Source organism: Anser brachyrhynchus (genome assembly GCF_964034855.1).
Source record: "Anser brachyrhynchus genome assembly, chromosome: 2".
Lineage (NCBI taxonomy): Eukaryota > Metazoa > Chordata > Aves > Anseriformes > Anatidae > Anser > Anser brachyrhynchus.
In genome coordinates, this window is record NC_137695.1 from 1362865 (window position 1) to 1378413 (window position 15549).

The 15549-nt window shown below is 54.9% G+C and overlaps 1 protein-coding gene across 3 annotated transcripts in view; it reads left to right on the forward strand.

The window, feature by feature from the left end:
• Window positions 1–15549, forward strand: part of SCAP (SREBF chaperone) — a 57739-nt gene that overhangs the window by 40241 nt on the left and 1949 nt on the right. For all 3 annotated transcript variants that reach the window (XM_080583645.1, XM_080583644.1, XM_080583646.1), the window contains exons 10-23: window positions 994–1106; window positions 1932–2026; window positions 6137–6235; window positions 6688–6906; window positions 7607–8040; window positions 8627–8821; window positions 9552–9753; window positions 10752–10867; window positions 11100–11670; window positions 12379–12464; window positions 12947–13029; window positions 13855–14021; window positions 14521–14601; window positions 15241–15447. In XM_080583645.1, the coding sequence (XP_080439771.1) occupies window positions 994–1106; window positions 1932–2026; window positions 6137–6235; window positions 6688–6906; window positions 7607–8040; window positions 8627–8821; window positions 9552–9753; window positions 10752–10867; window positions 11100–11670; window positions 12379–12464; window positions 12947–13029; window positions 13855–14021; window positions 14521–14601; window positions 15241–15447 (2668 nt within the window). The remainder of the gene's footprint in view (window positions 1–993; window positions 1107–1931; window positions 2027–6136; window positions 6236–6687; window positions 6907–7606; window positions 8041–8626; window positions 8822–9551; window positions 9754–10751; window positions 10868–11099; window positions 11671–12378; window positions 12465–12946; window positions 13030–13854; window positions 14022–14520; window positions 14602–15240; window positions 15448–15549) is intronic.

Consider the following 15549-nt stretch of genomic DNA (forward strand, 5'->3'; position numbering starts at 1 on the left):
AAGTCACAGCGGTGGCCTTGGGTAGTCTTTCTCTTCTGCTTGAATATATTCTGAAGGGCAAATCCATTGCAGTGTGTATTATTCAGTCTTGGGCAGACGTTATCCTTGGGAGGGTTTAGTTTGTTCACGTCCAAAGCATGTGTACATTGCATAGCGGTCTGTGTCGTGGCTTCTGAGCTCACTGGTGTGCTGGAGAACAGAGCTGCATGCACTTTATTTCCCCTCGACTGAGAAGCCTCTTCCTTCGTGTGTCTCCTGCACTGCCTGAGACCTGGCTGTTCACTGCAGCTGCAAGGTGCCGAAGCTCTTCCCCCTTGGGTATCTGAAGCAGGCCTTGCCTGCGCTCTTCACTGGGAAGGGTTTTTGTTGGTTTTCGAAAGTTTTGTTTCATGTAATAAGCTGTGATTTAGCAAGATTTTCATTGCTGGTGGTGGGACGTGGTCCCTACCCTCGTGTTATAATGCCCTCTTGATGACTGTTTGTTCCTGAGTCTGTTGCAGTGGTGCTCAAATCCATCTTTTTGATTTTCACCTCTTTGTGGAGACTTTGTTGTAGAGACTCTTTGAGGGGAGCTGTCCTTTGGGGTGCTCCTTTGGCTGGTCCTTTGGGGACCCAGGAGTTGGACTTGATGATCCTTGTGGGTCCCTTCCAACTCAGATATTCTGTGATTCTATGATTCCTGACCCTAAGAAGCATTAAGACTAATTTAGTGGTGGTCTGCAGTGGCTGTTTTTCAGAAAATCATGCCGTTTCAGAAAAATGTTAATATCTGTCCGAAGCAGATGAAATACACACCTCTTACCTCACCGCAGAATAATATAATATATAATATAATTATACATTAATATAAATATTTTATTATGTATTTTAATATATTTATTTGTATTATATTAATATTATAATAATATAACAATTTGGCTAAGAGCAGTGGCTAAACAGTTAACTTTCTTTAACCAAAGATCTCATTCTCATTTTTTCCTCTGTTTCCCCCAGAGAGATATTTCCCTACTTGGTTGTCGTGATTGGCCTAGAGAACGTGCTGGTTCTCACCAAGTCGGTTGTCTCTACGCCTGTCGACCTGGAAGTGAAGCTACGCATTGCCCAAGGTATGCACCTGCTCTGGGAAAATGCTGAGAGGGAAAAAATTGGGGTAATCCCAAGACTGGGAGATGGGGAATTATCCTAATTGTGGTCTGTAGAGGAAACGAGGACTGGGTGTGTTGAATGTGAATCGGCAGTTGTATTCTTAGGGTCTTTTGTACTATTTTTGTTATTTCCAAGACTAACGTAAGCCTCTAACTGTGGGCGCTGCTTTCTAAGATTCTTGACTGAAGCATTGGCAAAACAAGTTTTAAAAAGTGCTAGTAATAGATATGCTCTGCAGCTGCGTAAGGATTTGGGTATGCTCAAACCACAGATAAATGTAGTTTGCAAACTTAAAAGACATTTATAAACATGAGGGAAGAGAGATTCTGGAGTGATCCCCAGAAAAATCTACTGACTTTTGAAAATAAGCGTGGTTTGTGTCCTAGATCAAAAACGGGACTCGAAAACTCAATGGTTCCTTAAACTTCTGAATCCCTGCATTGTCCTGCTCAGTACCCTCAGACTGCTTAAATCAAGGCAGTTCTGTGAGCTGAGTCTTCTTCAGCTCCCCGTGTAGTTGGATGATAATCCAACTACTGCTCTGGGGCTGGATGATAACCCAGCTGATAAGCACATTGAAATCTACTGGCCAATTACTTGGCTTAGAAGTAGATATCCAAGATAGGTCGGATGAATTTTAGCCTAAAAGTGCCATTTTTATCTGTTGACTATAGGTGCCTAATTTTAAAGAAGGGTAATCCAGGGAGGAGTCATTTAAGCTCTGCTCGCGCCCGTTCACTAGTGAACAGTCTCCTTTTACCTGTCTCTGCATGTTTTCTCCCCAGGCTTGAGCAACGAGAGCTGGTCAATTATGAAGAACATGGCCACAGAGCTTGGGATCATCCTGATCGGGTATTTCACCCTCGTCCCAGCCATCCAGGTGAGTGTGCTTGGGCAGTTTGAGCACACAGAGGCTTGTAGTCACTGCACGAACGCAGTATGCAGTGCTCTGCTCTCTCAGCCCTCCTGTTAAAGAGCACCCAGCTGCCTCTCAGGGCTTCTTGGGAAGAAGGGAGGAACCGTGTGCCACGGCAGGAACGTGTCTCCTGGGAGCTGTCACAGAGCAGGCAGTGGTGCAGGAGCTGACTGGCTTCGTTCAGTCGGTGCCAGGCACCTGCTGACATTTCCCTGTGGCGGCTGCTTGCGTGCAAATAGATTTGTCCTGGGGGGACATCGGAACTGCCGGCTGCCACCTGGGCCACGTGGAGCTCTGAGAAGATCTGGCACATCGTCCCGGAGCCTTACTGCTCACAGTCCCTGCAGCAAAGTGTCGCAGAAGTGTCTGTAGTAATGGCGTTATCCTCTAAGAATATGTGCAAAAGCAGGTTACGTAGGAAGAGGAATGTGATTTTTCGATGCCAGTTGATATAACTGGAATCAGGAGCCTTGTCCATTATTTATTTGTTTATTGGTCCCACAAAAGATACTGTCTAACCCACCAAACCTCGTTTTCTGTGGCTTAGCTGGCTTTACTGTGGCTGAGTAGTAGAAGAGGTGACTCAAGGAAATGCCTTTATTTCCACTCCGGTTTCTCTGGCTGGTTTCATGCAATCCCAAACGCTCTTCCCTGCATCCCGAAATGTGTCCCAGACCCCCTGGGCAGTGACCCACGTCAGTCTGCCCGGTCATTTGGAGGCCTCTCGTTGACTCGTCCTGGTGGCTGTCACCCCCAGACCATGGGGCTGGTCCCTGTGCTGTGACAGCCCCGGGACGAGCCGAGCAGGGGCTGGTTCCTCCCTGACAGTCCCGCCGTGCTCCTTTCTGCTTGTGCAGGGGAGCTTCCTATCACGGAGTTGTGAGCTAGCTAATCCCCTTCAGCAGTGGAGGGAAACCCGTAACTAGTGCAGAATGTCTCCTCTGAGGAAGGGGTGGGTGGTGTGTTTGGGGCTGTCTCACCAGGTGTACGAGCCTTTGGGTTTTTCCAGCCGCAGGCACCACAGTCTCTGTTCCAGGGGTGAACAAACTGAAACCTCAGCGAATGATCTAGTGGAATGGTCGTGCTGTTGGGTCGGTCTAACGCTGAAAATAGCGTCAAGGTCTTCTGCCTTGGTGTGTCACTTTGCTGCCACTTATCGTGCCACCTCTTTGCAGGACTGTGCTTGCTGAGTTGCCTCAGGATCTGCTCTTCTGTGACCCTGGGCCAGGCAGAGCTCGTGCCTGGGCAAATCCTCAGCACCACTGCTGTAAGGCTGCAGCCGGAGCTCAGGGAGGAGTCAGCCTGTTATCTCTGGAAATCCCTAGCAAAGATTTTAGCAGGTGCAGTCAGCAAGGCAGGAGCACTGGAGCATCTGCACAGTTGAAGGCCGCTGCCGTCCGCACACGGGCTGTGCGTGTCCTCACTTTGACACTGGGGAGCCACCAGGAGACAGACTGCAGATTAAAGTGAATTATAATCTAAGAAGATTAACCGTTCAGGTTGAACTGGAGCATTGCGGGCTGAATTTAGCGGCTCCTGAGCCTGGCTCTCAGTGGCCAAGAGAAGGACAGCAAGAGAGGAGCTAGAGCAGAATTCCCCAGGCTACACCCGGCCACGTGTCGTGTCCTAATTTTTTTATTTGAAGCTGATTGCAGAGATTGCTCGGGTCAAAAACCAGCATGATCCATCCTTTGGGTCTAAATTGGGCTCATGCATAGGGTCTTTTAGCTCCTCTTCCTGGAAGAGGAGCCGTGGGAAGAGCAGCACTTCCCCACACCCGCGTGTTGCCTTTATGAATGTATTCCTGGGTCTTACAGCGTTGTAAGGCTTGTGATGACATCCCTTCTTTGCTCTGCGTGTGATCCTGTCCCTCCTAGGATGCTTGCTTTCTCCAGAGCAGGAATCTCACGGGGATGCTGTCTGCTGGAGCCGGGAGCGTGCCCCTTATCTGCGTGTCCCTGGGGGCGAAGGGCGCTGCGCAGATAACGCTGTGCTCGTGTTGCAGCCTCGGAGGCGTCGTGAAGAGAGGGACGGGCAGAGTAAATCCGGCAGGGACCTTGCTCCAGCCTGTCAGAGGGAGCAGAGGCACCCGTCCTGCCCGTACGGGGAGCAGCAGGAGAGGGAGGCGTTTCGTTGTCGAAGGATGTCACTTGCCCAAGGGCTGTGAGGTCCTGGCACCTTCCTCAGCCACCCCACAGCAGTGCAGCTCATTTAGCAGAAGGGAATTCTCTGTTTTCTGAGGTTCTCCTTCTTAAATAGAGTTCAGCTTCAGGTGAGAATTGGGCGTACACCGTAAATGCCTTCTAATTGTGAGCTACCGTGGAACCTTTCATTGCAGGGGGGCAGAGACCCCCCTTCTCCTTGCACTTGTGGCCCTGGTGGTCCCAGGACGCTGCAGGGATGTGTCCTGGGTGCCCGTCCTGCATTCCCCACCTCCTGGCCCCCACCTTGTTCTGGAGCTCACCTGCCGAGAGGCAATCACCGAAATTGGTTCGGGTTGTGCTGTAGGGTGTGCAGAACCCAAGTATAAGAAGATGTCAGATTTCCAGGGCTAGTAGTTTCAGATAGCTCTCATCCTAAGTGGAATAAGTGGAGGTATCGGCGGAATTAATTATGGCAGAGCTTGCCATTTGTGGAGGCTTTTGCTGAGATCTGGGTGAAATGCAGCTGGGCGTTGCTTTCCCTCTGTTTTTCTGCTTTTAGAGAGGAACCCGTGCTGTGTTTTCATCCCCGGAATGTTTCGGGATGTCGTGTTTGCTCCCCAAACCTCCCGTCAAATGCCGAGGAAGGGATTGAGCCGAAATCAGAGCCTTGTGCTGGTTTTGCCGGGAGGTTTGGGGAAGGGCGGGCAGCTGACCTAGTGGTTTATCTCATCTCATAGCGTGCTGATTTTCAGACAGCAGGCAGCTGACTGCTTGTGTTTAAAAAACAGTTTGGGCAGGCTGGGGAGGCTTCAAGGTTCGTTCCGAGGTTTCGGATAGCCTCTCCTGCTGTCACAGGCGAGAAGCTCGGGTAGGCATAGGCTGCAGGGGGACAGAAATGAATCTTGAGGGCCCCTCTCCTTCCTCTGAGGTGGATGTGGGCGCATGTAGTGTGGTTGCCACAGCTGGGCCCAGCGGGGATTTGCCAGGGCTGTTCTGCAAGCGAGGGCCGGACTCTTTGATCTCGCCTTTAGCCCGAGGTTGCTGCCGGTGCCTGCTTTCAGTTTGCTCGATCTCCCCGTGTTACTGCATCTTTTTTGGGCCCTGACGGGTCCTGGCAGCAATGTGTACCTCCGAGGGGCGTCCCTGGTGCTGGGCTCACTTGTTGTACTCCTCTTGTCATCCTCATTTCTGCAGTGGCACCTGCTGGGGAAGCGGAGCATGGCAGGGAGCTCGGGATCCATCTTACCAACGCTGCTCCTCGTGTGCTTGGTGTTCAGAGGCTGGGCACGGAGCTTTTCTTCCAGGGGCCTGAAAATTTCCTATATATATAAAAATAAACACTAAATAAGCACTAGCCAAGGGTGTGATTTAAACAGCCGTGGTTTAGCTGGAGCCCTGGGGGACGGCTGCAGCTACTAGTCGTGAGCACAGGGGGGGTACAGAGGCTTCGGTGGTCTTTGGTGGGAGGAGGACTGGCTGTGCCCAGTCCCTGGGCTCCCCCTGCTCCTGGAGGAGTTTCCTATCGGGGGAGGTTTATTGGTGAAGGGAAGGAAACCGGCACTGCTGGGGGCTCTTTGGGCGTGCGATTTGCACACGCAGGCAGGGGGCTGAGAGCTCTGGTGGCAGCCCCGCCACGGCTTTGGGAACAGGGACAGCACCCTCTGCTGTTTTTTCCTGGGGTGCTTTGATGTTTTGTGGCTAAGAAGAACAAAAAGTGTGAATATGAATAAACGTGCTCTTGAGTTCTCACGCGGACTGTTTTAACACCAAGCTTTCAACTATTCCAAAGCCCTGATAACAGGACCGGTCAGTGAAATACGCTCACTCCGGGCAGGAGGGTGCTGAGCTGCCCTTTTCCTGGACTGGAGATATTCACCCCTGTCCCTGAGCTGCCGTAGCTAATCTGTGTGTGTGTGTGTGCTGCCTGCAGGAGTTCTGCCTCTTCGCTGTGGTCGGCCTGGTGTCAGACTTCTTCCTGCAGATGTTCTTCTTCACAACCGTGCTCTCCATTGACATTCGCCGCATGGAGGTAAGGACGGGCTGGGGACGCGGCCTCGTGCCTTGGCTCGCCCTGCTCTGCGAGCGTGGAGGGACCGAGGGAAGCACGCCCTGGGATTTCCACCCTCTGAAAAAAAAAGGAGCGAGCTGTAAAAATGCTCTGGGATGGGACTTGTTGGTTACACACATGCAGGGATGGGGGACCCTCAGGTACAGAAACGCGGAGGTTGTGGGTCAATGGGCTGGAAGGGGACGTGGTCACAGACGTGGTTGGAAGGAGACGGGGTCACAAACACAGCTGGGTGCAGAAGGGGACACCAGAGGGAAGCTGGGCCCTTCTGACTCAGGTGTGAAGGTGGGAGCTGAGACTTAGCACGCGTAAAAGAGCAGATGAGAGCAGATAACGGAGGACCAGATGATCCTGTAGGGCCTTTCCAACCTCGTCTTCCTCTGATTCTCTGACGCCTGCTTCTCTCCCGGCAGCTTGCGGACCTGAACAAGCGGCTGCCGGCAGAAGCCTGCCTGCCCCCCGCCAAGGCCGTCAGCCGCTCCCAGCGCTACGAGCGGCAGCCAGCCCTGCGGCCCGCCACCCCCCACACCATCACCCTGCAGCCCTCGTCCTTCAGGAACCTGCGCCTCCCCAAGAGGCTGCGGGTCATCTACTTCTTCGCCAGGACGCGGCTGGCCCAGAGGCTCATCATGGTAGGCGCCGTGGTGTTTGCTCTCTCGGGTCCCGCTGGCCCAACCCAAACAGGCTTCCAGGGGAAAAAAAAAATCAAAAAAAAGCTCGACATTTTCACACATCCTTGTTCCCCTGCGAGGCTTACACCCCCCCACGGTAAATAATACAAGAAGTACTTCCCTCAGAACATCCCTCTGCATACATTAGCTGCAGGGCTTTGCTGTCTGCTTGATGTTTAGGAGGTAGCAGGCAATTTTCTGCTATTTGCTCTCAGATACCTCTGTATAAGCAGATTTTCAAGGACTGTACGAGTGGAAAGAGAAGGTATTTACAGAGCAGAAGTCATATTTGTCCCTGCAGGCAACATGGAAGGAAGGCACGGAGATATTTCTCTGCATGAGAGACTAATTCTTTCCCTTTTGCAAGTGTAGCTGTAACAGTGACACCAGTTCCTGCCCCTGCTTGTCCCCCGTAGATGGTAGTGCAGTCACCACCATCAGGCTGGGTCGGGGAGCTCACAAAGTGGTGCTCAGGTATTGGGCACACCGTGCAGCCTCTCCCGGTCACCGTGAAGGATAAGGGTCTGCCTGGAGCAGGACCCTAACCGAGGGCAGGGTGCTCCCCTCGCTGGGGTGCTGCTGATCAGCTCAGCCAGCCGGCGAGGGGGTGGGGGCAGCGAGCGGAAGGCCGAGCACTAAATGGGTTTGTCTCCTCGTGTAGGCCGGGACGGTGATCTGGATCGGAATCCTGGTCTATACGGACCCTGCTGGTCTCCGCACCTACCTCACCTCGCAGGTCACCGAACAGAGCCCCTTGGGTGAAGCGGGTCTGCCTCCCATGCCTGTTCCTGGAGGGGTCCTGCCTGCTGGCGACCCCAAGATCGATCTCTCGGTCTTCCCGGCGGACCCTATGCAGCTGTCGGAAAACCAGACGCAGCAGCGGGAGCAGAAGTCAGGGTTGGATTCCCTGAGCAGGCTGCAGACGAACCAGCACAGTTGGGCCCAAGGACCGGAGGGCAAAGGGAACGGACAGACGGAGCTTGGGACTGAGGCAGAGGTTACCTGGGGAGCGGAGGATGAAGAGATCTGGAGGAAGCTTTCCTTCAGACACTGGCCATCCCTCTTCAGCTATTACAATATCACCCTGGCCAAAAGGTAAGTGGGCCGGCACCGAGGGCCCCAGGCACTTTGAATTCCCCGTGGGATTGAGTCCAAGCGTTTGTCTTTTTTTCTGCCCTTCATCCTCCCGAGTCCGATAATTTGTGCTCCACGCGGCTTACTCCAGAAGGGTCTTGAGGAGCAACCCATTAAAGCAGGCTCTCCTGGGGTGCAGAGCCACCAAACTGTGCTGGACTGCTCCTCTGAGAAGAAGGGCTGTGTTTCTTTTTTGTGTTCTCCGGTGTATTCCTCGCTTGTTACCCTCATCCTAGGTTGTATTTTTTGGAGGTGACAAGCTCCGATGACATGTATGATTGTCAGTACGTGATGGGGATGGTACGTGTGAGGAATAGAGACACGTGAGCTGAACAAACTTCTTGGTGATACCTTCCGACCTACAGTGTACAGGAAGCCAGACCGGATCGTTTTATCTTTACTTAAATCAGTGTGACCCATCCGAGCTCATCGGTAGCTCCACTGCTGGCAGCCTGTCCTGGCTGCTGGTGAGAAGGCGAGCTGAGTTTGGGGTTTTTGTCTTTCTGTGTTTGCTGTTCCTAAGCTGTTCTTATCTCCGTCCCTTCAGATACATCAGCATCCTTCCAGCCATCCCGGTCACGCTGTACCTGAACCCACAAGAGGCCTTAGAAGTGCGGCACCCCCAGGAGGCCAACCGCTACCACCCTTTCCTCGCTTCGAGCAGTGAGAAGCTGGGTGCTGCCGCTCAGCCTGACCAAGCCTCATCCAAGCTGCAGGGCCACCGGGATGTCACCCTGTACAAGTAAGAGTCCTTGACACAGCCTTCCGGCCATGCCCCAGCTCTCTGGAGGCACAGGTTGCTCTTTGGCTGCTTGGCTCTTCTCCTTGTGGGGAAAAAGGAAAAAAAAAACAAAAAAGTGTATCGCAGAAATGTGATACACGTGCAAGTGCTCACTGTCATACACCGACCGGTGCACGGCTGGTCGTGCATATTGAGGATTTAGCTTTGATGTATTGTTAGATGGATGATTTTAATGGTGATGCTAAAACTGTTACTGCTAGCACCACACGTCATGGGGTGGATCCGTGGGAAACAGATAGAAATTCATCTGTGGGAATAAATGCCATGATTCGACCATGCTTTATTGGCTGTTAGATCAATCTCCCGTGCAAGCAGAGAACTTCCTTTCCTACTGAGGCGACAAGCTCCCAGCTTGCCACCTGAATCTGCATTCTCCTCGGGCTGTGCTGAACACACTTCATATTACCCTGATCCCCACGTAGCATTTTTTTTCCTGTCTTAACTGTGTGTTCTTCTTATGGACAAGTCTGAAAATCTCGTTAAAATAAACATTTTCCTGTAAAAAGAAATCCTTTACTACTCCAGAAATCACTACAGCTTGTTGGAAGTTTTTCTCAGCTGAAAACTTTGGACTTCTGGCATGTGTTTGCAGTGTTTCAAACGCTGCCCGCGAACTGGCGATGGGATCTTGACCTCACCTTCTGGTCTCTTTGTGCCTCTCTCCCCACAGGGTGGCCGCGCTGGGTCTGGCCTCGGGCATTATCCTGGTCCTCCTGCTCTTCTGCCTGTACAAGGTGTTCTGCCCCAAGAACTACGGGCAGAACGGGCTGTCCCACAGCAGGAGGAAGAGGGGCGACCTGCCCTGCGATGACTACGGTTACTCCCCGCCCGAGACCGAGATCGTCCCCTTGGTTCTCAGGGGCCACCTCATGGTAGGTTGGACAGGTGCAGTCGTTGTGAGAACGGCAGTTTAGTGACTCGTGCCACACATCTTTAATTTTCTGTAGTTTACTTAACATTCCTCGTGAAAGACAGGCTAGTTGTGTAGCCTGGGTGTAACGCAGCCTTGGAGGTAAAAGGCAGAGGCAAAGCTGTACGGGTACATTGTGGGGTCTAGTAGCACGAAGCCACGTGTAGGACTTTCCCATCTCTTCCTGGAACTTGCTCTGAGTTGTTTGCAGCCCCTGTTATTCCTTCCACTGTGTAGCCAACTGCTGACTTTACAGGCTGGGCAGATCCAGCTTTCCTTGCTGGGGTAGCTCTACGTTCCTGATACTTAATGCCTACTGCATCTCTTTTTTTTTCTGCTTTCCCAAAAGCTAGTGGATAGGTTTGAGCTGTCAGATATTGTTTCCAGTGCTAAAAACATCCCTGGGTGTCCGCAGAAGTGCACTGCGGCTCAGCTCACTCGTTTTTTCTTGAGGCAAAGGATTCTTCTCCCTCTTGTGAAGTGAAACAAAGCGCTCAGCCCCCAGTCAGACGGAGCGTGAACGGACACGCTGCGCAGCGTCTTCCCGATGAGCTGCACCTCTGTCCCTGTGGAGCCTTTGTCTGCTGAGTGCCTTTTTGTTTCACAGACTGCAGCGTTCGCCTTTGTTTTGGGTGTCCCTGCAGCTCCTGTCAGTGTATGTTCCCACTGGATCGTCCGGGGCTACAGAGACAGCTGATCCTCCGCCTCCTTGGGCTGTGCTTTGTCAGGGAAGGGGAAGGCAGATGGAGTCCGGTGTGCTTGCGGCAGTCTAGTGCACAGCCAGGGCTTCAGGCAACGTGTCTTTTTTCTCAGAGGATCCAGAGGTTGCTAAGCCAGCCGTGTAGTTTGGACGTGAAATTTATCGTCTGTGTAGCTTCTCAGCCACGCGCACGGTGATTGCGAGAGGCCAGAGGCCCTGCTGGTGCTCCGTGCTCAGCTGTGCTCCTGCTTCCTTCCCAGGACATCGAATGTCTGGCTAGCGACGGGATGCTGCTCGTCAGCTGCTGCCTGGTGGGCCAGATCCGTGTGTGGGATGCTCAGACCGGAGACTGCCTCACCGTTATTCCCAAACCGAGGTACGTGCTGGCTGTGCGGTCGCTCGCCAGCCGGCGCAACCCCCTCTGGAAGAAATCAGCAGCCACAGTCCTTGGGGCAGTCTTAATCCCTGCCACCACCGCTCTTGTGCACACTAATTCTTGCTGTCTTCGTGGCGTGCCAGCACTTTGCTGCCTCGGCACCCCTGTCCCCATCCCAAGCCCTCTGACTCGGTGAAGACGGGAGCGCTGACCTCCTGTTCCTGTCTTCCAGGTTGCGAAGGGACAGCAGCGGCATTTTTGATTACCAGGAAAGCTGGGATCACAGCCCGGATGGCAAGAACAGTCTGGACGACTCCTTTGAGAACAGCCACCAGCTCAAGAGGATGCTCGGCCCGCCCCAGCCTCCCCTCTTCTGTGACCAGCCGGACCTCACGTCCCTCATCGACACCAACTTCTCCGAGCAGGTGAAGGTGCCCGAGTCGGAGACGCGGCTCCGGGCTGTGGGCGGTCGCCAGAAGGAGGCCGGTTACGACTTCAGCAGCCTGGTTGGCAAAGTGTACGAAGAGCACAGCACCTCGAACTGCGTGAACTTCGCCGGCCTGCCCGCCCCGCATGGCCAGGCCGGGTTCTGCAGCGGCACCGGCAGCCCCCGGTCCCTGGGCTGCGGCGGCGAGGAGGGAGGCTGCAGCAGCCGCAGGAGGAGCCTGGGGGACGAGTCTTTTACGGGCTTTGACAAGTCATCGCCACTTCCTTCCTGGGGAGGAGACTTGGAGAGCTCTGTCTGGAGCCTGGACCTGCAGGGGAACCTCATCGTGGCCGGCCGCAGTAACGGGAAGCTGGAGGTAAGGGGCAGGGCCCGCTGCCAGCCCGGCACTGGGGGCCTGCGGTGCGCGGTGGCCCTGCGGGGCTGCTGCCAGGGGCACGGGTCAGGACAGGCCCCATTCCTCTTCTGCACCGAGCACCTCGGTGCTTCAGCTTAGTTCTTTTTTAGAACAAAACAGGAATTGTGGTATAGTGCCTAGTGCCACCTAAAACAGGTTTTCTGAAGTACTTGAAAGAAATTCTCCTCTATCAGTACTGAAATTCTCCTTTATCAGTACTTTGCTCATCTTCTTTTCTTGTTCTTCAGTGTTGACGTACTTCATTTCAAAGGAGGTTCTTAGTATAAGGAAAAAAAAAGCCTCAGTGTTAAATAGTAGCAGCGCTCTTTAAGGCTGAAGGAGCTTGAAGACTGCCACGTCGTTAGGTAGCGTTACTCGTCAGCCACGAAGCAAAGTAAGATGAGTGGGAACTCGACAGGAATGGCACAGGTTTTGAAGCAAGCTTTGATTGGAAATGTCCATCTCCAATGAGAAACTTTCAGAAATAGTTCGATTTGAGTTTGGTTTTAGGAAACTAAATCAGAATTTTTCCTTCTGGGTGACAGCAGCCTGCCCTGCGGCCAGGGGATGCGTGCGGCGCGGTGCAGGCCTGCGGCCGCGCGGCTTCACTGCTGCGAGGGCGCGGGGGCCTCCTGCTGGGGCTCACGCAGGAACTCTTCCCCCTCTCAGGTGTGGGACGCCATCGAGGGCACCCTCCGCAGCAGTAACGAGGAAAGTCAGTCCGGCATCACGGCGCTTGTGTTCCTGAACAACAGGTAGTTGTGTCGGTGCCTGGTGGTCCCCACGGGGAGGAGAACGTGGCGGTGTAAGCTGGGATCCCTGCCCTGGCACTCTGCTGCCGTGGCCTGACTCTGCTGGGAAGTCGGGGAAGCTTCCTGCCACGTGTCCACCTCGTGCAGAGCGTGGTGGGGCGAGGTGTCCTGGGCCCCGCGCTCCGGGGCTGTTCCAGCAGCCACTTTTTTTTATACGTGTGTACTCGGTCTTTCTGGTGGCTGAGTGTCCGGAATAACTGTGAGAGCTGATGCCTTTGGGTCACCGGTTTCTGCTCAGACCTGTTTGCTGTTACTCAGGAGGCTTTTCCATCTGCTGGTTTATTCTGTGGCCTGAGCTCGACACAATGTCCAAGCCCCCTTCCTTGCCATCAGCAGTGGCTCCTCACGGGGGGGTGACATAGTTTGGTCCTGGTGATCCTCGCGCTGTGAGGGCAGCTCTTCACCTGTGTGCATTTCTCCCCCAGGATTGTTGCTGCCCGGCTGAATGGCTCTCTAGATTTCTTTTCACTAGAAACACACATGTCCTTCAAGCACCTGCTGTTCCGAGGTAAGCAGGCATCTCACACCCTCTTCGTGAGCTTTTGTGATCGTGCTCCGCTCCAAAAATCCCTGCGTTGCAGGATGCCAAGCCAGATGTTGTGCAGGAGTGAAGAATAATTTGGGAATTCCCTGTGGAGCTAAAGCATTTGGAGTGCCGGTTTTCTCCAGTGCCTAAGTCTGGAGGGTGGGGGACGCGTTCTGGTGTCAGCTCTTCCCTGCACCTCTTTCCTCTCCCACCTCTCACTTACTTGCTCACGCAGCAAGGTCTGGTTTTGTTTGCACAGCACGTAGCCCCACGCAGCCAGGAGGTAGCGCGGGGCTTCGGCACAGCCACGACACACACAAATTAAAATACCAGCGGTGGCAACTGGTTTGCAGTGCTGGGGCTCGTTTGAGTTCTTCATCTGATCTCATTTGAGATCTTCAGGGATCTGTCTTGCCAAAGGTGTAGGGCGCTGATTCACAAAGGGGAGCGCTGCTGCCGAGCTGGGTGTTTGAGACACTCGCTCTGTTTTTTCCGTGTATCCCAGGACGGTTTGGGTTGGCAGGACCTCAAAGCCCACCCAGTTCCAACCCCTGCCGTGGGCAGGGTCCCCTCCCACCAGACCAGCTTGCTCAAAGGTGCTTTGCTTGAGCAGCTGTAGCTACTGCGGGCGTCAGCCAGGGTGCTGAGCGGTGCAGGGGCTCTTTGGGGGACCCAGGCTCAAGTTCTCCCCGAGTTCAGCACCGAGGCATCCCTGATTCGGCCTCTCTGGGTGATGCTGGGCACTTACCCCGGGGCTCAGGGCTGCGTCCTGCTGCCGTGAGCGCTCAGCTCTGCGTTTTGCCGCAGGAGCCCCGAGCAGAAGCAGCATCCCGTCCTCCCCCGTGTTCAGCAGCAGCGACATCATCGTGTGTCAGCTCACCCACACCGTGTCCTGCGCCCACCAGAAGCCGATCACGGCGCTGAAGGCCGCAGCCGGACGCCTGGTCACGGGCAGCCAGGACCACACGCTGAGGGTAAGGCTTCCTGCGCGGCCGCTGCACGTTGCGGGGGCGCAGCGGGGACGCCTCCACGCGCAGGGAGGTAGAGGAGTGTTGGGGATGGTTGGTGGAGGCCAGTCCAGTGCCCTCCTGCAGCTCCCAGCTGTACTTGTCTGCCTGGACCTGGCTCCTCAGTGGAGTAAGGTCAAAGCCCTGCGCAAGGTGTCTGCCGAAACAGAGCAGAGATCTTCCTGCCTGAGGGCTGAGCGACCTCATAAGTAGCAAGGTCTGGGTTCTGGGTATCTCTGTCTTCCCCTCGTCCTTTCCAGCAGTAGCTGTCCCTTCTGCCATGCACGTTGTCCCCCTGCCCCGACGCTGCCCGACGGGCATCGCCCTCTTCCCCTGCAGCGGCACGCAGTGAGCTCGCTGCCCTGCTGCCGTGAGGGGGGATGGCAGTGAGGAGGGCGACCTGAGAAGCTGCTGCTTCTTTAGCAAGAGCGCGAGGGACGTTCACCTCTGCCCTTCTGCCCTGCAGGTGTTCCGGCTCGAAGACTCGTGCTGTCTGTTCACGCTGCAGGGCCACTCAGGAGCCATCACAGCCGTGTACATGGACCAGGTAAGGCCCGGCTGGAAGAACAGCCTTTATTTGAGATTTATTTTAGCCAGAGGGACCCAGCTGCGACCCGCTTCTGGTCTGTGCTTGGAGAAGTTGGGGTGCGCTTCCCGAGGGGGCAGAGGGCTCGCTGGCTCCTGCAGCGGCGCGCTCACCAGCTGCTGTGCAAGCTGGGGCATCGCCCTCCTGCCCCGCTCGCTGCAAGCAGAGCAGTCCCCGGACACGGTTTGTCCCCGTCCTGTCTGCAGCGGGAATGCCCCATTCCTGTGAGCCTCAGAAGGCAGAGCCAGGAGCATGAGGCTGAAACTGGCCCAGGAAATACTCTCCGCCCTGTGACTATCTGCCTGCCTGGGGACCAACCTTCTCCTGGAGGCGGCTCGTAGGTTTTTGCTGCTCTGGCGTTACCCCCAGCGCATCCTGCTCTAACGCACGTACGGAAGCAGTGAAAACGCTGAGCCAGCAGTTCAGATTTCCCTCCCCCGCTTTGCTTTGGCAGCCCAGGATCGTGCCCAGAGCGCCGGCAGCGCACGCATATGGGATCAGCCTGCGTGTGCAGCGCCCTCCCGGGGCCGGGCGGTCTGGGAGGAGGGCTGCCTGCTCTGCTGCGAGATGCCTGACCTGCTTCTGCCCCTGTGCTTGCAGACGATGGTGCTGGCGAGCGGAGGCCAGGATGGTGCCATCTGCCTGTGGGACGTGCTGACCGGCAGCAAGGTCAGCCACATGTACGCCCACCGAGGGGACGTCACCTCGCTCACCTGCACCACGTCCTGCGTCATCAGCAGCGGCTTGGACGATGTGATCAGCATCTGGGACCGGAGCTCGGGCATCAAGCTCTATTCCATCCAGCAGGTCGGTAGCAGGGAAGGCTCGAGGGTGCTCAAACGTGACGTGCAAACGCTCGGCAAAGACCAGATCCAAGGCGAAGCCGGGCCTCGCTGCTGAGGCTGCGAG